Raw genomic sequence first — 25,472 nt, 5'->3', positions numbered from 1 at the left:
TAAGAGCCCCATTTCTTCCGAATGGATTTCGATATAGTCTTAATTGTCATCGGCATGGTGGTGCTGGCCGTTTTAGTGGCCAAAGTTTTATACCCACTCAATTGTCTGAAGAGTACTCAATTGTCTGAAGAGCATTAGAAATGGGTGGTTGTTCGGTAAAAAAAAAAGAGAGTGTTGAGAGGCTGAACAAGTATTAATTTCCTAACGACTTTCTGGGAAATTTCAATGGTGTTATTACTCTACCTATGACCACCAGGTATAAGGTAGGCAGTTCAGTTTGAGATTGATGGTGTATTGAAGTAGACTATTTATAAGTAATAAGTATGATGATAATGGAAGACAAATTATTTATTGAGTAGTTGTTAAATATTTGTGGAGAAGATCAATTGTGCCCTAATGTGTAGTTGTATTCAAAGGAGTAATATCTCTGTGTGCAATGTATCTGCCTCTTAATTAAGTGAAAGTGATAATACAGCAACAACTAGGACATGCCTTCAATATTTTGGATTGAATCCATAGTCTGAAGCTATATCTTTGCCACTGTATGTGTGAGATATTTGATTTGAAGGTAGCTTCATTTAGCTAGTCTTGATGCAAAAGTCTCTGTGACATGATAATATATTGTCACCTAAAATTAATTAAAATCAACAGTCTTACAGATTCCATTATTTTTTCTCAGTTATTTCAAATGTCAAAGTAGTCACACATGATTTCATATGGATCGCGTGGGATCCACGATTTCACGTGAATCATGTGCTTTCATCTTAGTATTTGAGATATCCCTAGTAAAAAAAAAAATTTAGATGTTTACTATTTTTGAGATGTTGCAACTACATATGCATATATATATATTATAATATATATATATATATTATAATATATAGTTGGTGGTGATTCTACAGTTGATTGGGTGATGGTCATGTGCCCCAATAATGACTACTCAACCACCAACAAGAGACCATTAACTCCCTTTGCACATTATCTTACTATTAACATTGGCTTATCCATGTGCCATTACCTAATTCTAAAGCCAATCTTGATGGAATCGCATGAATGAAACTGCTAATCATGTGCCTAAACAAATGAGAATCAAAAAATTACAAATTAATGTGGTGGTGTTATTTGGGTTTGGTCATGTGAGGTCAAACGATTTGGTTGAGTCCCATCATTGGCCTTCTGTCTTTAGTGCAAGATTTTAGGTTCTTGGCTCCTCTGGCATGTGTACTTGCGGATGGCCAAAGGGAATGTTTCGGTCTAAATCTAATGCTAATATTGATTTCCTTCCTTATAAGCATATAAATAACTTTACACAATCGCACTTCCTAATATCATCTAACTATCTAAGTCTTTTAACTATTGGAATGATGCAACTTTTTAATTACTGCAGTTTCCACTCAAATTAATAATTTAGTGCATTTTTTTATTGTTATTATGAGGTCTTGAAATACAAAAGAATTTTACTCGTTGGTGTTAATTGGATGGTCTATACATTTTCGGTCCCGCTAGCTGTACATAGAATCTATGTACATAATGGTACATAGCACATGTGGCATGCCACATGTGTTGATGACAAAGCAAATTCAAATTTCAAAAAAAATTAAAACTAAAAATGGATATGTATTTTTCTCTCACTTGCTTTACTTTTTCTTTATTTAACCGAATTTCAAAACGTTGTATCTCTCAAAATACATGTTCGATTTCCATAAAAATTACATATTCATAATCAGCATGTAAAACTCTTTTCAACAAGATCTATTGTCGATATGTTTCGCTTGATCGTTCTTAATTACACTTTTCTCGTGAACAATGTAATAAGATCTGGAACAATTAAATCACGAACATTTATTACATTATTTCAGTTTCTTACTACATTTTTCAAACATTTTATTACATTGTTTGATTTTTTTATTACATTATTTTCTCATTGAACCATACTTATATCACATTGTTTTTATAGGAACGTCCAAATTGTCCGTGGGAAGCTTAACTCATCGGAATCGAGCTCATGTTAGTGAGACAAGTCGGAATCCGCTCTCCCTCTTTAAACAAAATTAAAATTAATAAAACTTCCTCATTTCACCCATAACACACTATTACATTGTTTAAAACTCTTATTGCATTGTTTAAACATTTTACTACATTGCGTCTGTCTCTAGTCACATTGTTTTATCGCTTTTATTACATTATTTCAGCTTCTTATTACATTGTTTAAAATTTATCGCATGGTTTCAGCCTCTTATTACATTTTTTCAGCTTCTTATTAAGTTGTTTATTAAATTCGACCATTGTTTTTGCATGAACCAAGGCCAAAAGTATGAGTTTTACAAAACCGAGCTCAAACAGTACGTTGTTTAAAATTTATTACATTGTTCTATCCTTTAATTACATTGTTTCAACCTCTTATTACATTATTTCAACCTCTTATTACATTGTTTAATAAATTCGGCCGTTGTTTTCGCAAGAACCAAATACGCTGAAGTATGAACTTTACAAAGCAGAGCTCAAACAGTACGTTGTTTAAAATGTTATTACATTGTTCGAACATCTTATTACGTTGTTTCAACCTCTTATTATATTGTTCGAGTATCTTATTACATTGTTTAATAAATTTGGCTATTGTTGTTGCAGGAACCAAGGACCCAAAAATATGAGCTTTACAAAGTCGAGCTCAAACAATACATTCCAATCTCGTATCCTCTAAGGTTGTAGAAACACAAAGATGAGAGTAGTTGGTCTCTTTCTCTTAGAATCTACTCTCATGATTGTCGAAAAATAAAAATTTAGCGAGAACCAAGCTGAGTCAAAAATACCCGTTTGGGTCTAGAACTGGCTCGGGCACTTTCAGCGGTTGTTATGGTCGAAAATGGTTGCAAAATGTTGTCCTTGGTTCAGTCAATCAAAAGGCACCAACGGTTGGCCAAAAAGTCATTGGAGTTGGCCGGATCTAGCTCATTTAGGCGGCGGTGGTCATGACATTGTGGGGGATTATCGAGCGATTCCCACAGTTGTCCATTGCTAATGATGGATGGACTTTGTTACTGGGGACATGATGCTTCTTTTGGGAGTGGCGGCAGTTGGTATGGTGGTCGGATGGAGGAGTTTGGCCATTGGCCATGGAAACCTGCGGCTTGGAGCTGCAAAATAAGAGAGAAAATGGTGGAGAGAGAAAGAAGAAAAGAAATAACAAAAGGAAACAAGAAAGTGAATGCATATAAGAGAGAGAAAGAAATTACAAAAGAACCAGGAAAGAGAAATATATATTTTATTTAAAATGCTCCTATGTGACATAATGATTTGTCATGCCACATAGGCTATGTACAATTATGTACAAAAAACCTATGTACAGATATCATTTTCCATACATTTTTGTTGCTATGCCAAGTATCTCTAATCGACTCCGCCACCTCCGGCTCCGAATTAATAATCAATTTTTTGAAAATACAGCCTTCCCATTTTGAAAGGCGAAAACCCACTAGAAAAATCTCCGGCTTTACATCTTGGAAAGTCTACATCGGGTGGGTAATATAAAAACAAACGTTTTGTGTTGGTGGACAATTTTGTATTCTTTTCAAGGCCAAAAGTTGATGAGATGGGTCTTGATAATCCCATATATATACATATATTGATATATATATATATATATATGTATGTATGTATGTATGTATGTATAAAGGGTTCACAAATCCGATTGAAATGGTGATGGAGTGTAGTCAAAGGCATGACCATGTGGGCCTCAAAACAGGCATTAATGCTCATCATGGTATTGCTTGATCTGATGACAACATTTAGATTAGTTTGATTTTTTAAAGCAGGCCAATTGCCGATTGGGTTGTTTTTTATTTGAAAAAAAAAAATGGAAGTCACGGGAAGTGCTGACCAACATTGGGTGCACTGATCCGATCAGTGGATCTGACCGGATCAGTAATCAATAAAACCTAGGCTTCTTGCTAGGGAGAATCAGCTGCCACGTGTGCCTATATTATTATTTCAAATGACTCTTTCCACCGGTACCCGGTCGTGAAAACACAGGCAACCGCCAGAAGAACCTTCCTTTGGGATTTGGGATCCCCATTCATTTCCCTTTGATCAATATATCGGGATGCGTATTTTAACTTATAAACTAGAATGCCTCTAATAAAAATTGAAATATGATAGAGAGAGTATGATTGTCATCCATCTTATAAGATCGTGTGTGACTACTAGCATCTGGAACGACCCTCGGATCCCCTCCCAGAATGGCTTTAAACCTCTCCCAATTACTAATTTGCCATCAATAATGGTCGATTCCTCTGTTTCATCTTTAATGCTATTGAATCCTAGAAGATGGAATGAGTCCCTATTACATGCTCTTTTTGAGTCGGTGACAGTTTCCAACATTCTCAGAATTCAGTTGACAGATACAAATGATCAAGACAAATGGATTTGGAAACATAGCACTTCAGGGGATTATTCAGTCAAAATTGCATATCATATGATTCATGGTAATGGCATTCCTGTCACAACTATTTCTCCACTGGCACCTGCGGATTGGAAACTTGTTTGGAAATTGGATATTCATGCTCGTTTGCAGCTATTACTCTGGAAGTCAGTCTGGAATTTGATACCTACAAAAGTGAGATTGGCACCAATTTTACAATTCTCAGAGGCTCAACAGGTTGTCCCTTATTTGATTACCATAAAGAAAATTTAACCCACCTGATGCTTGGTTGTGTTATCCCGCGAATGGTTTGGAGACTCTCTAAATGGCATCTGGACACTATTGCCTTTGAATCTCTAGAGGCGTCTGACTGGATTGCTAAGATTCTCCACCCTCAATCTGAACTGGGAATTTAAGTTTGGAAATACCGCAATGAGATAACCCATGGTGCTACTCGGCAATCACCTGCAGCGATTGTAATCAAAATCCAACAAATATATCATCAGCATATCATTGCTTGGAATAAGAGGATAATAGAGACTCATATAGATCTCCCATATTGGACTCTGCCTTCACAAGATTGGACCAAAGCCAATTTTGATACTGCGACTTATGGAGACACCTCATCAGCATCCGCAATTGGCCGATCTTCAACCGGGGATATTGTTTTTGCGGTGGTCAGATCTTTCCCTAGAGTTGATTCAACAGTGGGTGAATCAAAGGCCTTGTTGGCTACATGTGCGGAGCTCTCTATCCAAAAGATTAATATCGAAGGGGATGCTTTAGTGGTGGTTAATGTAATTAAGCAGCCCAGTTTGGTTGCGAAGTGGGTTATTGAGGACCTGATTGCTGAGGCCCGACGCAAGCTTGATGGGTTTCATTCTTGGTCCATTACCAAAATTCACAGGTGTCAGAATACCTGGGCAGACTCTCTCGCCAAATGGGCCGCTGCCAGAGCTTTGTCTGGTGGCATTCCCAATCACATGTTCCGAAAACTTCAATTTTGGTTGTATAATGGTCTTGATCCTCCTGATCATAATTTTGAGATTCATCTTAGTCAGCTGTAATCCTTTGTTTGCCGGACAAAAAAAACACCATCAAACTTCATATTAATTCACAGACTATGCATATCAAACAAATTCATGAAAAATTCATATGTGAACTCATGTCTCTGATAAAGAATTGAACCTTAATAGAAGATAATGATTATCGTAAACCTTATCACGAGGCCGAACACCATTATTGACAACAGGTGTTTTGGAATTGAGCTCAATTAACGATGCTTAAACCAAAATTATTTGCCACTAATTGCATCTTTAGTTACTTACATTTTTTTATTTTATTTTTACCTTTTCAATGCCAACACGGTTAAAATGTCAAATCAACTATTGACGCTCCTTGGGGAAAGTAGTTCAATTGAATGAGAAAAGAGTGTGTCAAGAAAATTGAAATAAAGTTTTGCTTAGAGTTATAAATATGCGAGAATGATGAAGATCCCTCCAAGGGAACATCTTCAATAAATACCATAATATTAATAATTTTGAGATGATGGACTGGTTATTAAATAATATATATGAGAAATTAAACATCTCAACAGTTCAACATGCTCTGACAATCTTCATCTCTTTGATCATTTTATTTATTTGTAATTTCATTCTCTCATTAATTAGGTGCATGAATTTTCAGGCTTTTTGCCACCATCTCAAAATATAGAGTAAGATATAGAATGGTTATGGTAGAAGAAGTAAAAATATCAGTACTTCATTTACATAGTAATGAAGAGTACTTTATCTATGAGCTTCAATGCCAACAATTCCTCATGCGAAGTGATCAAGACATGTTCAAATTGGATATCCAAATTCGAATTCTCGCTCACTTATTTACCAAAAAAAGATATAGAGCTTCATTAGATGCGGGTTGATGAAAATGGGATTTATAGGCAAAAATGGACATTAGTATTGTTCATTCAACCATGACTAGGCTTTTCAATTATTAATGTTATCAATACAAAGTTGGAAGTCATTTGTTGTAATATTTTCAAAAAATTTTTATAAAGGATTTAAACCCTAACACTTCATTCCATAATAGCAAACGTTACACCTACCACCATGTTAGTGGCCTAAGAATTTACAAACACTGTGCATAAAATATATGTCGCTTGAACACAACCAATATAATTGATGTCGTGAATAATCCACGACAGCTGAAGGAGAATAACCAAATTTCATCTCTATAAGAAATGGTGTGATGAAGAAACCTTATGTATTTCTTATTGAACAGAATAAATAAAGATGGTAAACTAGAACGACCAACTAGGGGAAAACTTAAAAGGTGTTATGGTCTACTCTTCATCCTCCTTACATGTGTACTAGGAGACAAATTTTGGTTGAGAATAAATTTTAGAGAAAGAAGAGGTGGCTTGAATATCTTGGCTAATCTAATCAACAATCACATTGTTAATTGAAAATATACATTAACTTTGTCTTTTTTTACCGTGAATGATAAAAAAAATCCAGAATGACATTTCATCCAATTGTGACTGAAGAAATAAAGAAGAGAGAGAGATGAACAAACAATCAATCAGTCAATTAGATCTGCCAACTACTGACTCTGTTATTTCTAGTCTTCTCTGAGACTCTCTAGGGATTGGTGTGCTCTATTATTATTTTACATAAATAATAAAATCCAATTAAAAAATTATTTCAAGTATCAACTCCAATTAATCAATCACCCATATATTCACCATCAATCGTACACAAAATCGTGAAGATCCCACTCATTTAATTCCCTACCAACTAAATGGACCCTACCAATGAAATGGCGAGATACCAAATTAATTAATTAAATTTTTGGAAGCCCATTTTCATTAATTGTTATGACGGCCAAAACTGGATTGTTATTGATGACATATCATGCTATGGAATTGCCGTCAGAAAATGTCCTCAGTTAGGCTGAGGATAACTTATCCAAGGGAAAACACTAGAGTTATAGGAGTCCTCAAGGGTCTTCTTTAGAGATCTCTTCGACGTTCAAATCAATATATATCATCAATTGAGAGTATTCGATCTTCGGAGCGCTCTCTCTCAATTAATAGTAAAAAATGCAGGGTTTAAAATATTTCTACATAATGTTGGAGGTCTATTTTTATACAAGTTAAAGAGTTTTGACTTTGATAAGAGTAGATCTAATCTTCCTTGATTCTTTGGTGAATTGAGAGAGTGAATCTCATCTTGATTAATTTCTTAAATGGAGTTGGTCTCCTTGCGGACTCTTGATTTCCCCGAGGTATTCGATCACCAATTTTTACCACACCGAAATGTTTGGTTTGTATCAAAGGAGCATCTTGACTGCTCCCTCTTTAGTTATTGCACTTAATGTGGACTTTTCGAGTGTGTCTTATTATCAGCTGGACACATATGCTCTAATTGGTCGATAATCGAGGTGAGCATTTGTCAATCCTCGATTGAGGGATCTGCTCAACATCTTGTTCTACCTGTCACGATTATAGTGGAGGGTAATTTTAATATGAGCAAATTTAATTCAATGGTTCAACTACAAAAACCTATTTTGGATTAGAGACTGCCTACTCAATTAAATCCCAATACAAAGTCATTCCCATCAAAAAATTGCTAATATGAATACTAATAAGATCTCACATTTTTTAGGTGATACAAAAGCCAGGCACACAAAAGCATACAAAAACATATGCAATCTGGTACAGAGAGTAAAGAAAAAATTTATAGACCAAGAAAGATCATACTTGCATAGAGCAAGGAAAAAGAATGATACAAAAACTGCCATTAACAAGGTCACCACACCCACCCCCCGTATATGTCAGCCATTGGAGGTGTCTTTCTGCTATGCAGGTCGGTCCAGTCGGTGACAGTGTGGCCGTATTTCACAAAAAACCAGACAAATTTCTATTATAATATTATGTTTATTTATAAAATTATATATGTGTAGATAAGAACCAAAAACCGTTGACTTGTTACTGTAGGTGAACAAACCTCCACTTGCCAGTTTCCCCTGTAAATTCCATTACCTACTCAATTTATAAGATTGAAAGTGAGAAAAGCTTTTCAGGGTTTTGGTTTTAGCAGTAAAATCCCTACCAGGAAGGATAGGAAAGGTGATTTAATCCACTTCTGCTTTTGTCTTTCTTTCCTCAATCCATATCTCCGTCTTCTTTCTTCTCTCTGTCTTTTCATATATAGCTCTGAAGGAAGAGACCAAATATTAAGAGATTGAAGAGAGATTTTCTGTGAAAAATGGTGACTGGGTGGAGAAGGGTGTTCTGCACATCCATACCAAATGACAGAGACAAGCAACAACCACAACAACAACAGCAACAATGCAACAAGAGCCCTAGATTCACTTCAAAGTTCGGTTTTTTCTCCAACCCATCAACCCCTCGATTTCAGTCGCAACCGGTCTCTAGACCCACCCTCCGCTGCCGCACCACCGCCACAGCCGCCAGCACCACCACTTCAACACCCACATCTTCGTTACCCAATAGCCCAAAACTCCAGTGTAAAACAGAAAGTACTAATGGTAAGAAAACAAAGAGCCCCAGATTGTTCTATTCCTCCAATCCATCGTCTCCCAAATCACCCTCCAGTTTCTCCCTCCTTAAACCCAGTTTCCGTAACAGGTGTGGAGTCTGCTTGCAGAGCGTCAAGACAGGCCAAGGAATGGCCATTTTCACGGCCGAATGCTCCCATACATTTCACTTCCCCTGCATCTCTTCACACGTGACGAGTCAGCAGCTCCTCGTATGCCCTGTTTGCAGCAGCCACTGGCAGGAACTGCCTTTGCTCGCTCTTCATGGCAAAGTCCATAAAACCGAGCCCAAACAAGAGCTAAGAGAACTCGTCAAAACCAAGAATCTGAGAGTCTACGACGACGATGAGCCTCTACGTTCTCCATCTCCTGGATATTTAATCAATCCAATCCCGGAATCGAACGAAAACGATGACGGAGAAGAAAACGCTGAGTTTCAAGGATTCTATGTGAATCCTACACAGTTGGCATCTCCGAAGAAAATCAGTAATCACGAAATCGGGAGAAACATTGAGCTTAGCCTATTGCAGGAGTCGGCAGTTTTGGCGACTGACAAGAGTTCCCAAACTTATGTGGTGGTGTTGAAGGTTAAAGCACCACCGTGTCCAGAGGCGTGTGGGACACGTCGGCCGCCAACAGATTTGGTGACCCTGCTTGATGTGAGTGGGAGCACAATCGGCGAGAAGTTGCAGATGATGAAACGCGCTATGAAACTAGTGATATCCTCTCTCGCTTCGACGGATCGTCTATCGATCATCGCGTTCTCGGCAAACTCGAAGCGGCTGCTGCCGCTTCGGAGAATGACTGCGGACGGACGGCGATCGGCCCGTCGTATTGTGGAAGCGATGTCGAGCACTGGTCAAGGAGGGATGAGTGTGAATGACGCGCTGAGGAAGGCAGCGAAGGTGCTCGAAGATCGGCGAGAGAGGAATTCCGTTGCTAGCATCATGATTTTATCCAACGGTCAAGAAGATCGGTCCCACACTAAATCAGTTCCTTATAGCCGTTCATCTTCATTGGTAGTGTCGTCCACGCGCTTTGGTCCCTTGGAGATCCCCGTGCACGCAGTTTGTTTTGGAGATGGTGGAGAGTACGGTCACCCGCCACCGCAGGATCCATTGTCGAAATGTATCAGTGGACTATTAAATGTGGTGGTTCAAGATCTCAGGCTTCGATTAGGCTTCGTGTCCGATTCAACGCCGGCCAAGATGGCAGCTGTTTACTCAATAGCGGGGCGACCCGCATCTCTTAAACCCGGTTCGGTACGGCTCGGGGATCTCTACGCCGAGGAAGACAGGGAATTGCTCATCGAGCTAAAGGTCCCAGCATCGTCAGCTGGGCCCCACTATTTTCTATCCGTTCGATCATCATTTGTGGACCCATCATCACAAGAGCAGATATGTCCAAAAGAGCAAGTGCTGTTGGTACCTCGTCCCCAAACCGCACGATCTTCGTCTCCAAGCATCCAACGGTTAAGGAACCTCCACCTCACCACACGAGCAATAGCCGAGGCCCGGCGATTGATTGAACACAACGATTTATCTGGAGCTTCTCACTTGCTATCCTCCGCTCGAGCCTTGCTGATGAAGTCGAGCGACAGCTCAGCTTCATTTTACGTACGTGGCTTGGAAGCCGAGCTAGTAGAGCTACAAAGGCGCAGGCAGCAGCCGCCGCCGCAACAGCAGCAGAGGCATAGAGGGAGTGGACAAATGGAGGAGAAGTCGGAGCCCCTAACGCCGACATCAGCGTGGAGAGCCGCCGAGAGATTGGCTAAAGTGGCGATCATGAGGAAGCACATGAACAGAGTCAGCGATTTGCACGGTTTTGAAAATGCCCGATTTTAATTTATTTTATTTTCCCTAAATTGTAAAAACACAAGAGAAATATAAATTATAAATTAAAAAAAAGGAAGAAAAATTATGATTGGTGTGGGCCTTAATAGCGACAAGCGGTAGCAGACGGGTTGGGCCTTTATGGGGTAAGATGGATAATGGAAGTGAACCCCACCAAGAAATTTGATTGGGCTTTTGTATGTCTGTAGTCTCTACTGCTCATCTGTTCTTGACCGTACAGTATATATTATTGCTTTCTGGTTTGGTTAGGTGCACTAGTTTGGTTGATGATTCCTTTACTAGGAGGGAGGATTATGTGTGAATTTGATGCAGCTGTAGACAATCAATCAAAATGGATAATGCCAAATTGTTATAATTATTGAGTGAAGGAATTTTCAAAATGGAGAGAAGTCTTTTGCTGTTTATTGATGTAGTAGTAGTTGTATTAGTGATAGTGAATGCTTTGGCTCTTGTGGGTGTTTTTGAGCGACTCCAATGGACACCTTTTCAAGTATTTAAAACTGCACTTATGAAGATTTTTGAGTATTAGAGCTCCACAATAGGTGAAAATAAAACATCTAGGAATTTTACTCATACTCAATATTTGGAGTGGCTCTAATTTGATGAATAGTAATATTTATAGGAGAACCCATTCAACCAATTAATCGATACCACATCATTCATAGTATCTCTCTTGCCTTACTTTTCGTTTCTTCTATTGCGAGATGCACTCAACCGATTAATATTTGGAGCGTTGGCTCAAGAGTGTTCACTATGGGTTTATTAGAGTATAACAATTGATAAACCAATAGATGTACAAGGAATGAGGTGTATGGAGTGTGGGCACAAGAGTGGCCATTGTGGATGCTCACTAAATATTTTGAAATGGGTTTATCTCTAATGCATTTTGTATGTTAGAGAAGGGAATCCTAAGAGATTTAAGGTTAATCATCAGCCAAACAAGTGGGATCATATATAATAGCATGGTTTCCCCACTTAAGTATATGATTTGATATTTTGATGTAATTATTTTCTCACTTTTCATAACTTCATGTGTTGTTTTCTAATAAAATTTAATAAGTCTTAGGTTCCGTTTGGAAAGCCATTTGATGTAGCTTCTATGCTACTTTAGTAAAATCATATTTCGAAGTTGCATAATGACATTTCATGTAATTTGTGACAACATTTTGAATAGCATAAATATTGTTAGAACAACATTCTAAAAGATATTGATTAGCATAATGCCATTTCATGTAATTTGTTATAGAATTTTAGACAACATATATGCTAGCATTCTAAAACGAGAATATATAATAGAATATACATTAAATCTCAAATTGTTTTCCAAACCGAGTTATTATCAGTGTTTTGGCATTGTTCAATGTATACACACCTGAGCATGATTGCCTCACTTCGTTGTGTCTCTTTTGTGTGTTGCGCACTAAATGAGATGTGGCCGGTTATAAACAACAAAAACAAACGAAGAGGTCAAAGAAAGAGAGACAAAGAGAGCCTCCTACTCATCACAACACTTGAAAAGATATACTAGAGGGTGAAGATCCATCCACTACCCAAAAAGGTTGTCACAATTTCTCTAGAAATTGTTTTTTGCGAAGGTGGTAAGCTGCAAACAAAGAAAACATACTTTCACTCGCATTTAAAAAAAAGAGTAATGATAATATGGTTGATTTGGTTAGGGTAGTGGGTGTCTCTAATTGTCTATATAATTATGATGTTTTTGAGTCGCAAAAATAATAGTAAAAATAAAAAGCAATACTACAATTGAATTGCCCCTAGCTGTAAAAGGGAATGGCATCAATCTCCAATATATATGATGCATACCAATTGCTGGAAGAAATTTTCAACCCAAATAATTCAAAGAGGTATTATTCACTCGACTAAAATCTACACGGTTTTATCCTTAAAGGAGTTTTGTTGATTGAGAATGATTGATATGAGATATAAGTCTTAAAATTAAATTATTTTCTCCCAAATTTTAGTTAGCATTTGATTTCAAATGATGCTAATGATGGCTCTCAACCTAACAAGACAAAGCAGGATTAGATCTCCTTGAAAGAAAACTTGATATGGAACTCACATGGATAGCACGTGATCCAAGGAAACATCCCTGATTACTTGGGTTACAAATTAATAGCTAAGTAGCTGCTAAGCACATAGTTAAAGCCTAATTATGGTACCCTTTAACTCGAATGCAAGTATGGTCACATGGGTCAGACCTCAGGACCACATTTACAATGAAATTAATAAGCTTTCTTCTTCTTCTTCTTCACCAATGAGACTCCTCTTTTGTGTACAATTTACAAATGACAGAGAAAAATAAGGTGGGGTTGGTGGGTGAACTTTGAAGACCTTTGAAGCTTAATCTGTGTGATAGAGAGGAAAAGGAGTGGCATTAAAACCCAAGCTTAAAAGGGGTCTCTGCTGATTCAATTTTTCAGAAGCTCTGTACTTCACTTTTAGGGGATACTGATGATTTCTCCTCAAATTGTGCAACACTTTTTGGTAGAAAGCTTTTCAGTGGTGGTAATGAGTGCAGACCTTTTGTTTTCCAATTTAGATCCAAAAATCCATACATAAATGATAAAGGTGCAAGTAGTGATTATGATTGCACATATAAAATTGTGAATTTTATGCCAATTGGAAGCAATGCGTCTTCTCCTAATCTGTACTACCAAATTGAGAACAAATAGTCCATCTAAAGGCCCAATACAGAATAAAACTGCGAGTTGGGCTTCTGCCCTACCCAGAAACACCAAACGCAATGCGGCAATGGCATTGCATAGCTTGCCTTGCCTAGCTAACAAATTCAAGACCTGCTGTACCAAGAGCGAGTCAGAGCATGCCTGCTTTCCTTTATAACTGGCGAAGCAGCTGACTTCACTTTCCATCAAAATGTGAAAAGAATTGAGAATTTTATTTACAACAAATGCATCAACAAATGAGACACAACAACACAAGGGCTTTCGCTACCATCACCGTGGCCTTGGCTACATGAGACTAGTTTCTTTCTACACAACATTCAGCAACAGAAAATCTTCTGACAACCAAATGCACATATTAGGTTTAACATCAGAAAAACATCGGCCTACATTGTGCCGCATCAATATCGGATGGACAGTAAGGACACTTAAAAGTTTTGGTGCCATTCTTTGACATCTTATTGATTGATTGCTTGCATAGCACATGGCTACAAGGCATCAACATTGGTGGGTTGTCATCAGTCGATTGTTCCTTAGATACTGGGCATACAAAGATGGAATGGAACTGGAACTCCCGATCCAGCTCCACCGGAACTGGAAGCTGCTTCATTGTCTGCCATTCCTGTTTTTTGCCCGACATGACAGTCATAAACTTCAGAAGAGGTGGCAACCCTTGAACCCCAGCCGCTATTGTTACACTCAATGGGCAGTCAGAAGGCTGCCCCAAAAGATTGCAGAACTGCCAGGTTAGCTCCTCAGCCACCGTGTTCCAATTGCCTGATGACAGTAACCCGGGATATGGGCAGTTATCGAGCTTACCAACCCACAGAAGACAAGCCATTAGCTTCTGGATTTCGGCCATATGATTGGTAGCAAAAGGAGTTATGTGAGTTCTGAGATAGAGAAGAGCTTCGCTTCTGCTTTGCTTTTGTAGTATTTCTACGAACTGCAAGTGGTGGAGTTTTAGCTGAAGGTCTGACTTGTTTTCTTGCAGCTTATCCGAGTTGGTGGCAGCCCACTTTAGTGCAGGCTCAAGGTTCTTAGTCTTCATGGCTTCAAGTATCTGATACATTTCTGAGAAAAGGCATCTCGTAGCATTAGCACTTTCTGGTTCTCCAGTCTCATTTATAAAGCAGTCACCAATCTCAAATAACCCCTGCCTGTAGAAATGGCTGGCAATAATTTCATTAACGATGTGGGTGTCAAATTCAACATTTCTATATGCCTTTGATATATCTGGGCTGAAGGATTTCTCAATCTGCTTTGGATACTTGCTGAGTGCTATGTTCAGTTTCTTCTGTGGGCCTTCCAGTTGACTGAGTGGGGCAATTTCTTGTAACTTTGTCTTAAGCTCAGCAAGGACAGATTTAGGATCAAGTGGAGAGTCTGACTGTATTGCTCCTATTTCCCTTTCAATTTCTTGGATGATCTGGTCAATCACTTCTTGGTTTTTAGAAATGGACAGCTTTTGCTTCTTTGTGACACGATCAAAAACATCCTTAATGGGATTCATATCCATTTTCAATTCCGTTCCAAGTATCAGTAATTACAAGAGAGAAACTGGGAGAGCACCTGCAAAAGGGGATTATAAACGTCAACTAAACTTGAATTTTATTAAGGTTGTAAAACTTTCTTCACCCTAGGCAACGAGCAAATCACCTTTTTTAAAAATATTTTGAGAGGTAACAGTACACTCAAAGCAACTTCGCACTCAATCTCAAACTAAAGAGACAATGACAAGAGGATCAAACAAGAAATGACAATGCCTTTGATTTTCATTTTCATATGATAACAGTGGCTAAAAAACAAAAAGAACAAGTGACTAATGATCATAGAAACAAGTATGTAAGAACAAGAACAAGTTAAAAGTACTTTATCAATGCCATTTTGTTACTGGATTCAGTTTACTGTCCCAGGTTCAGCATCATCCAAACATAAATATACAAAAAATTAAATCTATTATTCATTTAATCCTTTTGGAATGAATAGTTTATAGGTCTGGGCATGGATGTTCTTATTGGACATCTTGTTTGGGCTACCGAATTTATTTTCTTAATTTCCTGGCATGGATGTTGGCAAGAACTGATTGAAACTTCGAATGTCGCTGCTTCATCTTCAGCCACTCAAATTTTCGATATTCATTTTTATTTCTCATCAAACGAATGGCATCTTCTACTGGAAATCCTAGCTGTTCTTAGCACGATACTGAGGAATCTCATTGCTATTACTCAAATTTACGTTCACTCTAAGCATAACAAAAGGATGTGTATGGCATCACATTTAAAAAACTTTGCGAAATTATAACAATAATCAGCATCATTTTCATCTTTATCAAGGCCTCAATCCAAAATATTTGAGATTTGCTATACTTGATAAAAAATTATTAGAAGTCCACTATTTGAATTATTTTTCACTATTCAATCCAGTCTCATACTGAACTCCCATCAATCCCTTACCATCCATATTCCCCTTAACTATTTTCAACAGCTTTCTTTTTCACATAAATACAGTAGTGTCCCTATGTTGTGCATTATCAGGCTTATCATGCTGAAGTTGGCAGAATCAACCAGATACAATAATTTTGTGGCACAGTATAAAAACTCAGTTGCTTGACTAACTGATAGATATGGTTAGTAAACATGTATTCAACAGCAAGAGAGTCACATACAGCGTCAAGAACCTAAAAGCCCAATATTATTTCAAAGATAAAAATCTAGTAGCTCCAGAGGGCAGAGCCAAAGCTTCAAGCAACATTCTTCATATGTGGTGAGACAAAGATGATCTCAAGAAAACGAAAACCAACACTACCATAATAAATAAGGTAAAATGTGGCAGGATGGTTAAGGAAGCACTGTGCACAAGGCTCCCATAGTGGACAAAGAGTTGGAGAATGGAAAGATGTATCCAGTATCCAACCTCACCCGGCCAGCATTAATGAAGTGCGGCAGTTCCAGGATTTCGTTGTGAGACAATCTTACCACAAGGCCATGGGGCTCGCCTTTACTACTATAATAAAACAACGAATACAACATATTTGAATCATTCACATACAGTTCTCCCAAATTTTCACGCAGCCAATTTCCTTAAGAAAGAACAGGTATCTAGAATGCAATCAAATATCAGTTGAAGCAAAATATGCTCAAATACCTCTACATGAATTTCTGTCTCGCAAATTTAGAAATGTCAAATTCCATTCAATATGGCAGGTATCAGAAAGCCAACAAAGTCCCTAATGCACCGATTTCAATATCTCTTTTTAAGCTCATGGTTGTCGACAGATCTGCAAAGAAATCGTACAAAACTGAAGACCAAGCTAACATGTACATACCTGTATTTTATCCTGTAAGTGGACAGCAACTCCTCCGTCGGCCGAAGATGGGAAGAAAGTCGAGAAAAACCAAGAAAGGATGTGGATTGGGACTAGAATTCCTGCGTACGTCTTAAAGGAGAGGATAAAGCTGAGGAAGAACTCGCGAGAGAGCAAAGACAGCCAGAGAAGGCGAAAGCGAGAGGTAGGAGGAGGAAGTAATGATTTTCATTTTCCTGAATTCTACAAATATTTATATTATTTTTGTAAATTTATAATGATCATGATCAATGATTAAGTGACGATAATTCAAAATGTAAGTTTCAGTCACAAAGCAACAAAAATAAGAAATGGATGTGGCCTCCTTTACAGAGTTAAAAGAAAAGGAAAATTAATATAAATGGCTGTCATTGTCTTAAGAAATAGGGGAGTATGTGAGAAACTAAGAATGTAATAATTTATAGCAGACTCAAGTTCCAACTGAAAAAATAGGGTACTAGTTTTATTTCATTTGTACAGAGCGTCATCTTGCCCCTGCACAATTGTTGTAACTCGAAAGAAAATTTCCAGATCATGTGCAAAACCTTTTCAAGAGAGTTTAGAGAAATTGAAAAACAAACAAACAAATTTATCATCTTCACCGTATAAACCAGTTTATCATCCTCAGAAAAATAATAATAATCCGAATAAAGCAATTTTAAACATGGAAAAAGGCAATATTACATTATCGTCTTCTCAAGGTTGTGGGCTCAATCCCTATTGCAAACCAGTGCACTTGAACGACATGTGGTTAAAGATCCTATTGCGCAGATCCATGGGTAATGATTACAGATTCCCATGTTTAATTAAAAAAAAAAAAAAACTAGTCTTACTCTACAACATTTTAATGGCTAGAAACAAACAAAATTTCAACACATAATTTAGTTGAACTCAATCTAGCCAATGTCAACTTTTATGATCAAATACGTAAGCAATCATCTCCTTCCATTGACCAGCTGATAGTACCTTTCCTCCCCATAAAGCCGCCTGAAAGATCATTCAGACAGTCCAAGCATAAGGGTAGTAACCACATAAAATGGAAAACCCCAATGCAGTTAACCAACTCAAAGCCACACACATATGAAAGCAAGAACTAGGCTAATATACATAAAGAAAAGGGGTACTTTTTATCTTAAACAAATGATTGGGGGCAGGCTCCAATAACTTAAGGCTCCAATTCGTGGTTGAAATAGTGTCAACGTCAACGATATTGGAGTAAAGAGTAAAGGAACGAAAATAGACTGACATGCTTTCAAGTTTCAACTATAAAATTGCAAGTAAACAATTGAAGCACAATTTAGAGTTCAAGTATTAGCTTCAAAGTTCTTTCTAATGAATTTTCAAGTATACTGATTATTACCGACAAACTTGAATTCAAGCCAATCTCAAACAATATAAGATCAAACTTACGCTATATCTGTTAAAGTTTCCGATTTAATAACAGCCTTGCCCTCTGGGAGTCCAAGGGAAGAATAATGCATTATCATTTCCTTCAGCGTGTGCTTTGTACTTTTGATATCATTATCCCATAAGATGCTCTGGAATCGAAGTACAAAGCTTGTAAGCACCAGACTTTCAAACATGACTTGCTAGATTGTGGTTAACATAGCTATTAATTAGTCGCCGGAGAAAAAAAATACCTTCCTCACATACTCTCTTTTTACATCTTCCCAGTGTACTTTGTTCCCAGAAGAGAAAATCGAAGCATTCCAAAGGGCCCCCCTTGCAACCATAATTGACGAGGCACCTTGAAGAGAATCAGCACAAAATATAAAAAACTGAGCTCATTAATTGAAACTATGCAGCACATGCAAAAAAACATACTTGTTACTGCTAGAAAGATACATCTTGGTTTCTGCCAGAAAGAGAGGACAAACTCTATGGCCCTACAATATCTCAAGCGCTTAAATGATAGAGAAGTTTAGATCTCATGGTTTAATTTCAGATATGGTTATCCGGTTCAAAAGGATGAAACAAAGAACGAAGAGCGAGCATGTCTCAAATACCACCTATAGATACTACGACTCCATCCTGAAAACAAAGCAGGAAACAGTTTACCTGTATGTTTTGTACGAAAGTTTGAGGTCTGCAGCTACAGATTTCAAAATATTCATGTTCTTTTAAGATATAAAAAGTAGAAACTAAAAAATGGCACTATCTACATTCTACAACTCTGTTTATTATTCAGAACCAAAAAAAAGTATCAATTCTCATATGATCCGACAACCATTCCCACCCTTGACGCCAGTGACATTACCAATGATGTAAGCAAAATAGTTGCATTTTTCCAATTTTAGACAATTGATTCAGCTAGTATAAAAATCCCATCATCATCAAAATTTGTGAGAGCACCAATAACAAATTTCTCTTTTGGATTCATGTCAAAATGTACGGTAAAATCTTATACAGCATACAGGCCAACCCATTGCAACATTCCTCCTTTACCCAGACTTAAGACTGATCGGATCCCTAAAGTACAATATAAACATATGCATACAATAATATGGTATCATCTTATTTATCAAATTCAGGAAAGAAAAACATATACCAATCAGCATTCTAAAGCTAAGTCAATTATTGATGTACTAGATAAATGAATGGAGAAAAGAGAATGATTGACCATATATAAAGAATGCCCTAGCTACCTGTTGCAAATTTAATTCGTTGAAAATCTTCAAACTCAAAGACATCACCATTCGCAATAACTGGAATAGATAATGCAGCTACGATGTCAGCAATCTCACTCCATTTAGCAGGATCCCTCGGTCTATCTGCGACTTTTCTACAATATGAAAAATTATTGCAAGTCAATTAACGGGTGCAAAAAAGGACCCATCCTTGTAAGAAAAAAGGGTGTAGAAATATGAACATGTCTTTTTTGAAGCAGAAGATAGCTATGTATAGTATCATTCAGAAGATGAAAGCATAGAAATTTCTCCCTTAGGAAAGTAGAATCAATAGAAGAAACAAAAGAGCTAAGGTTCACCAGAGTCTTTAAAAAATTATCACCAACAACATCAGAGTAGGAAGATGGCAGATGGTTTTGATCTTTAGACATAACCAACAGTTCATCCATAAACGAATTGGCCATAAGCTTTAGTACCCAATAACCTAATTAACTCCTATTTCAAAAGTTGAAATAAGATGAACTGTAATTGTTCTTTGGGTTGGCAAACCCTTGGTGCCCCTTAATAAATCTCGTTTTGCATTCAAAAAACACCTTATTTCAAATGGACTAGCACAAACTTGTCAGCTGGGGTTCAATGCTTTCTTGAGTTTAGTTAATTAGATTAGCTGGAAAAGATTCCACATAGCCTAAATTATTTGATTAGCGAGATCCATATATAACCAATCATAAACATTGAAAGCATCCACAAATATCTCACATCTTAATATCCTGTACAACCCTTGGGTAAAGGTAAACAATAAAATCAAGCCAAAATATAGGTCCAGAAGAAAAATGCGTAAAATAGAGGCTACCTTCCATGGACTGCAATAGCAGAAACACCTGTCTTTTCTATTCGCCTAGCCAGTTCCACTGTATCCTGAGACAATTTTAATAGACGAATTTTACACGTCACTGGCAAGTCCAAGTTCCTCTTCAATGTCGTCAAAATCTGAGCAAGATTGATACAAAATGAGGGGGTAACTAGAAGCTGTAAAGGAAAGAGGGATGAAAAGGGTGAAAAGAAAATGCTATTTTTAAGACTTTGCATTGCATACATCATGGATGAGCTCTGGCTTACTCAACAATGCAGCTCCCATGCCTCCACTTACAGAAAATGACTTGGGGCAACCCATATTGATATCCAATGCTGCAACATCTTTACACCTGATGGTGGAAATTTTCGGTCAAATAGAATTTAAATGAAACGCCTGTCATTGTCTTTAAATTTCTAGAAGAAGTAACACCAGAATTTGGACATGGAAATCGATTCAAATTGATTACAACAAAATAAACATCATTGCAAACCTTATATGACAAAGGTAAATTGGTTGTCGCTCCAAGTCATATTGATAGAAAAAAAATTGAAGCTGAAAACACCAATAATTTACAAAATAGATAACATTGCTGAAATGACAATAGTTATTCTTGCTTTCATCATCATCAAAACATTTGAATATGGGATGGGCGACAAGAATCCATAAGAGAAATCAATTTGAATCCACTACGTGGACTCCCCTTTGCCATTCAATCCTATGCGGAGCTAAACTCTCCGCAATTCCTTATCTTTTTACTTCAATCTATGTCTTTTTCGTCTTCTCTCCTCTCTTTTTTTTTTTCCCATCTCCTATTTGAATTTTTCTAATTCTTCTCACTGCCACACAAATATCTTAAAGTTGTACATGCTTATTCTGTTCATTCCTGTTTTCAACACAATAATTGAACAGAAATCAAATGACATAATGAACTTACACCATCTGAGCAGCAGTTAGAGCCCTCACAGCATCAGAAGTGCCCATTTGAAATACTACTTGATTTCTTTCAAGATGGCAGGTTCTGAAAATGACATTCCCTGTCCCTTTCTCCACAAAGTCAGTGGTATTGATGCATTCTGGGAAACGAAGAAGAAATATTCAGTTTCCTGAGATTGTAAAGCAAACAAGCAAGACCAAAGTTATCGAGAAGCTCCACTCAACATTACTAGTCTTATTCGAAGAAGAAGTGGGGGAAATGATAAACTTTTCTTAAAAATGAATGTTTTTCCAAAATTTATTTTCTATCAGAAATTTGGGAACCGGAGACAACAGGAGGCCCAATCATAGTCCCAATACGAAGCACCTGTACGGCTGTACCTTACACAAGAATGGCAAATTTGAAAGTTATTTAGTAAAATCATCTTGCCCAGAGAAAAATAACTTCAAGGAGACAAAGGTACACCTCATTGAACTTTATTCTTTTGTCTGTTTTGAATCTGCCAGATCAAATTAAGGGGAAAAGAGGATCTTAAAGCTTTACCTCCTTCCCCCAAAATAACATGACAATAGCATACAGAGGTAACCTAAAAACTGATACCAATGAAGGTTGAAAACAGTAATGAAACTTTGAGTTAATGATTCTTATAAGTTACACAAAGCCTTGTCTCTAGATCGGACATACAACAATTACACATATATCTTCAACAATGTGAAACTCCTTGGTCTCATGCTCTTTCAATAAAAGCCTCTTACCCAACATTATCACCTTCCCTTCCTTATACCAATCAAATTTCTATGGATGTCAATCTCCACAATTGATATATAGCTTTAGAAATATATTGTAAATACAATACACTGCACCCACCACCTATAAGCTTCCATCATGACCATTCTATATGTTACCAAGCATTGAGTATTTCTCCACCTTTCATAAGCTTTACAACTTTCTTTTGCACCAAATTTTCATGTGATACCACACAAGTACTGAACCAAATCAAGAACAAAAAACCAACTAGGAAGTGTCATATTATATTGGATACAAAAATGTCGAAGGAGAATTATATGGATCCAGGTGGCAGGTTAGCACACATGGATTTCTAGTTTCTACCTCAACACATGTTTTAAAATTAGATCTACTAACCCATCGCTAAGCACACTGCATTTCTGTTTCCCTCATGCCAGCTATATATTTGATATTTCAAAGCATTGAGCATTTTTTGTCTTTGACAAACTCTGCGATAGCGCAATGAATTCAACTGCACTATCTTCTCTCATGACAGATAAGTTAGACAGTGATTCATTGGCCGATAAACCAGCATTATTTAGTCATACACCATCAGAACAAAAACCAATTAGTTGGCCTTAAGCTCTGATGTGTAAAAAATATCAATAGCACTTTTGTGTATCTGGTTGCATACCAGCCACTGAAAAGAATGCAAGCTTCTATTATATTTGATAATTGGGCAGTAGACTACAAAACTGGATTGCTTTAAAGTTAAAGCCATATATCCTTCAGTCATATGAAATGTGTAAAGTAACAAATTGTCATATTCTTGACCATTTGGCAGAAATTACCATTTAGTCCATCCTTGTATTTGACTAGGAACTGATCCTCCCCTTGAATATAATATTTCCACCATAAGGAGCTGGTAACCTATGCAGCAAAGGGCTTTAGAAAAAGATACAACTAAATTCAATGAATCAATGCTAAACACTATGAAGGTTCTGTTTAAGAGTCATCATAAAGCATTTCCATAAATCCAGTCCTGTTTGTAATTAGATCAATGATCCAAGCCGATAACTACCAACACTTAACTGGATTCAGCACCACAAAATTCAATCCTCACATTATCAAAAGTGCGGCCCAACCTGTGCCACCAAGGAAAAGACACAGAAAAGGGAGGCAGAATCCTACAAATTTAGGTGTTGAGGTCCAATCTCAAAACTAAATAGCTTGTCAGTAGTAGGTGACCAACATAATTGTGGCAACAAAATTGATATTGAGAAAACAGTGCAGTTCCTGAGCATACTCGAGCACTTCATCAAATTATAGGTAAGACAATTCTGCAAGGACTGGTTTGCATGGATCATAATTCCACGACCAAATCTTATCCTTGCGGTAATATATAAATGTTAAACACCGACCTACATTCAACCCATGCTGCGTCAGAATCTATTAACCAGATTTTTATTGCACTGTAGCTAGAACAACAAAATAAGCGATACAATTTAAACTATAAAGAATTAGCTAATGGGTGAAAATTTAACTACGTAGTTGAAGGTTTGGAGTTTACCTTGTAAGGGTAGACCCAAAAGGAAACTTTCGCAAATTATCCCTATCATTACTTGCTCGTTAGTATGATTGGATAGAAATAACACTCTTCTCTACGAAAGAAACTGAGCTAGCCAAGTTCATCAATAACGGGCATCCCAAGACCAAATTCTGGTTTTCAAGACAGAGCAACAATCTCTTTGAAATTCGTGGTCTTAATGTAACCAAACTTCTTTCTTTTTGTTTTCTCTATGTGGTCTTCTTCTTTAGCTTGCACTCACTTAGAGCTCCTTAATATTCCTTAGTAAAATTCCCTTTTGCATTCCAAAAAAGAATTCTTCAAAAAGAAATCCTGACTAACGGTGCACTCTAAACCTTTTATCTCCTCACTACTTGTTCAAAATACTCCATCAGGTAAACAAAAATAGCTATTCAAAGGAGAGGAGATTTTCATTAAAATGCAGTGCATTGATGTGACCAGAGGTTTCACTGGGTTTTCCAATGTAATATTAGATGCCTGAGCAAAGATATGTCATTGCTAAGCAACCCTCAAATTTCAAGGATCAAATTAGTAAACTAGCAACATACTATGGAGCAGAAAAAATTAGGCAAATCCATGACAAAATCCTTACAAGTGAAGATACCATTCTTTATCTTCAATTCTTCATCTATTCCTTAAACTGGGGTATAGGAAAGTCAAACCATCAACTCAAGTAGGTGGTAGAAGTAGGGGAGGACATACACATCTCAAAACAACCCCTCTATATAAAGGTTTCCAAAGTAATCCCCACAAACCAAAGAAATTTTAAGCTACCTGTACTTTAAAATCCAACTCGAAGAGCAACTATATTATCTTTCAGACTTCTGTGGCTTCTCTTTCTGCCATTGGTTCTTTCACACCTCAGACCTCCATAGCCCCTTTCCAAATTAGTAATTACAAAAATTTGTGCAGGAATTTTCTCAATAATAGAACCACGAAATCAGTACCCGTTTTCAATGCATCCACAAACTCCTCCATAGTGAACTGAGGAGGTCTTTTAATTTACCATTTCTATAGTGGATTTGAACAATCTGCAACACCGTTGATTTCAAATTCCAGAGCCTTATACAACATGCCCCATTTCACAAAAACAAATAACTCATTATAAACAGTATTCTCTAGAGATTCACAACTCCGAGTTCGAGAGCAATGCTTTACTACAAATTATAAAAAAAAAAAGCATATCTATAATTAATTAGTTTCAAAGAGTAAAATAGATTTGGAAACCTCTTTTACCCTTTTCAAAAACCTAACGTAAACCTAGCTGCATCGAATTACATCGCTTATGCCATGAAATTCCATCAAAAAAGAAACTGCAGTAGTTTATGGAAGTGAAAATGGCACCGTTTATCTGGCGTTCACATTTGAGAAGTTTGTGGTCGATAATCTCCTCTCCGTATGTGATGTCTGCGCCGTAATCAGCAGCTAGCAACCGGAACGGCAGTGTGCCCTAAAGAAACGAAGCAAAAAAAAGAGTTAATAAGTTAATTGAATCTCAATGAATTTCAGGATGATTGAAAAGGAAAGTGAAACAGTGACGATGATGAAAGAATTGTTAGACTTACAACTCGCACCATAGGAGCAAGAACGAGCTTGTTCTCGTATTCCATCTTCCCCTAACGACGCTCGTCAAGGCTCTCCTACTTTTTCCTGGTTTATACATATTTTGAATTTTGCCTATTTGGCTAATTGGCTATATGGCCAATTGGCCATCGCTAGCAAACAAAGTGGGCTGCGGTCCATAAATTCTTCAGAGCCCAATTCAGTCCAGGATATTTTAAAAAATAAAAATGACTGAGTCAACTATTACATATTGCTAAATTTGGGCCTACGCTTTTGAGACTTTAGGCAACTCCAAAATCCAGA

General features: G+C 37.2%; 3 protein-coding genes across 6 annotated transcripts; 1 reads left to right on the top strand and 2 right to left on the bottom strand.

The window, feature by feature from the left end:
- The first annotated feature begins 8,128 nt into the window (after nt 1-8,128).
- On the top strand, nt 8,129-11,219 carry LOC119993576 (probable E3 ubiquitin-protein ligase EDA40). The gene has a single exon (XM_038840765.1). The coding sequence runs from the start codon at nt 8,686-8,688 to the stop codon at nt 10,819-10,821; it is 2,136 nt and encodes a 711-aa protein (XP_038696693.1). The 5' UTR covers nt 8,129-8,685; the 3' UTR covers nt 10,822-11,219.
- Nucleotides 11,220-13,649: 2,430 nt separating this feature from the next.
- Nucleotides 13,650-17,099, bottom strand: LOC119985674 (protein RMD5 homolog). Of its 2 annotated transcripts, XM_038829994.1 has the most exons (3): nt 16,858-17,099; nt 16,677-16,758; nt 13,650-15,101 (listed from the first exon to the last, which is right to left on the bottom strand). In XM_038829994.1, the coding sequence occupies exon 3, from the start codon at nt 15,046-15,048 to the stop codon at nt 13,900-13,902; it is 1,149 nt and encodes a 382-aa protein (XP_038685922.1). In that variant the 5' UTR covers nt 15,049-15,101; nt 16,677-16,758; nt 16,858-17,099; the 3' UTR covers nt 13,650-13,899. The 2 variants fall into 2 exon arrangements, with proteins under 2 accessions (XP_038685922.1, XP_038685929.1); XM_038830001.1 differs by lacking the exon at nt 16,677-16,758.
- Nucleotides 17,100-17,493: 394 nt separating this feature from the next.
- On the bottom strand, nt 17,494-25,269 carry LOC119985687 (tRNA-dihydrouridine(20) synthase [NAD(P)+]-like). Of its 3 annotated transcripts, none has more exons than XR_005465119.1 (9): nt 25,172-25,269; nt 24,951-25,056; nt 21,293-21,431; nt 20,599-20,707; nt 20,356-20,492; nt 19,521-19,657; nt 18,520-18,622; nt 18,286-18,413; nt 17,494-17,862 (listed from the first exon to the last, which is right to left on the bottom strand). XR_005465119.1 is itself a non-coding variant. In XM_038830008.1 (9 exons), the coding sequence occupies exons 1-9, from the start codon at nt 25,214-25,216 to the stop codon at nt 17,811-17,813; spliced, it is 960 nt and encodes a 319-aa protein (XP_038685936.1). In that variant the 5' UTR covers nt 25,217-25,269; the 3' UTR covers nt 17,494-17,810. The 3 variants fall into 3 exon arrangements, 2 of the variants coding, with proteins under 2 accessions (XP_038685936.1, XP_038685945.1); XM_038830008.1 differs by having other exon boundaries at nt 18,516-18,622; XM_038830017.1 differs by having other exon boundaries at nt 18,516-18,622; nt 25,181-25,257.
- Nucleotides 25,270-25,472: the final 203 nt, after the last annotated feature.

Source organism: Tripterygium wilfordii, chromosome 3 (genome assembly GCF_013401445.1).
Source record: "Tripterygium wilfordii isolate XIE 37 chromosome 3, ASM1340144v1, whole genome shotgun sequence".
NCBI classification, from domain to species: domain Eukaryota; kingdom Viridiplantae; phylum Streptophyta; class Magnoliopsida; order Celastrales; family Celastraceae; genus Tripterygium; species Tripterygium wilfordii.
This window is presented reverse-complemented; position numbering and strand designations above follow the sequence as displayed.

What these genes read in the sequence shown, in the direction of transcription:
- LOC119993576 (XM_038840765.1), top strand. Translation starts at nt 8,686, where the DNA reads ATGGTGACTGGGTGGAGAAGGGTGTTCTGCACATCCATACCAAATGAC.
- LOC119985674 (XM_038829994.1), bottom strand. Translation starts at nt 15,048, where the DNA reads ATGGATATGAATCCCATTAAGGATGTTTTTGATCGTGTCACAAAGAAG.
- LOC119985687 (XM_038830008.1), bottom strand. Translation starts at nt 25,216, where the DNA reads ATGGAATACGAGAACAAGCTCGTTCTTGCTCCTATGGTGCGAGTT. An exon ending in TTGCTCCTATGGTGCGAGTT is followed by an intron (nt 25,057 to 25,171) that starts GTAAGTCTAACA and finishes TCGTTTCTTTAG; the next exon opens with GGCACACTGCCGTTCCGGTT. An exon ending in GAAACTTTAACAGATATAGC is followed by an intron (nt 17,863 to 18,285) that starts GTAAGTTTGATC and finishes ATGATCTTTCAG; the next exon opens with GCGGCTTTATGGGGAGGAAA.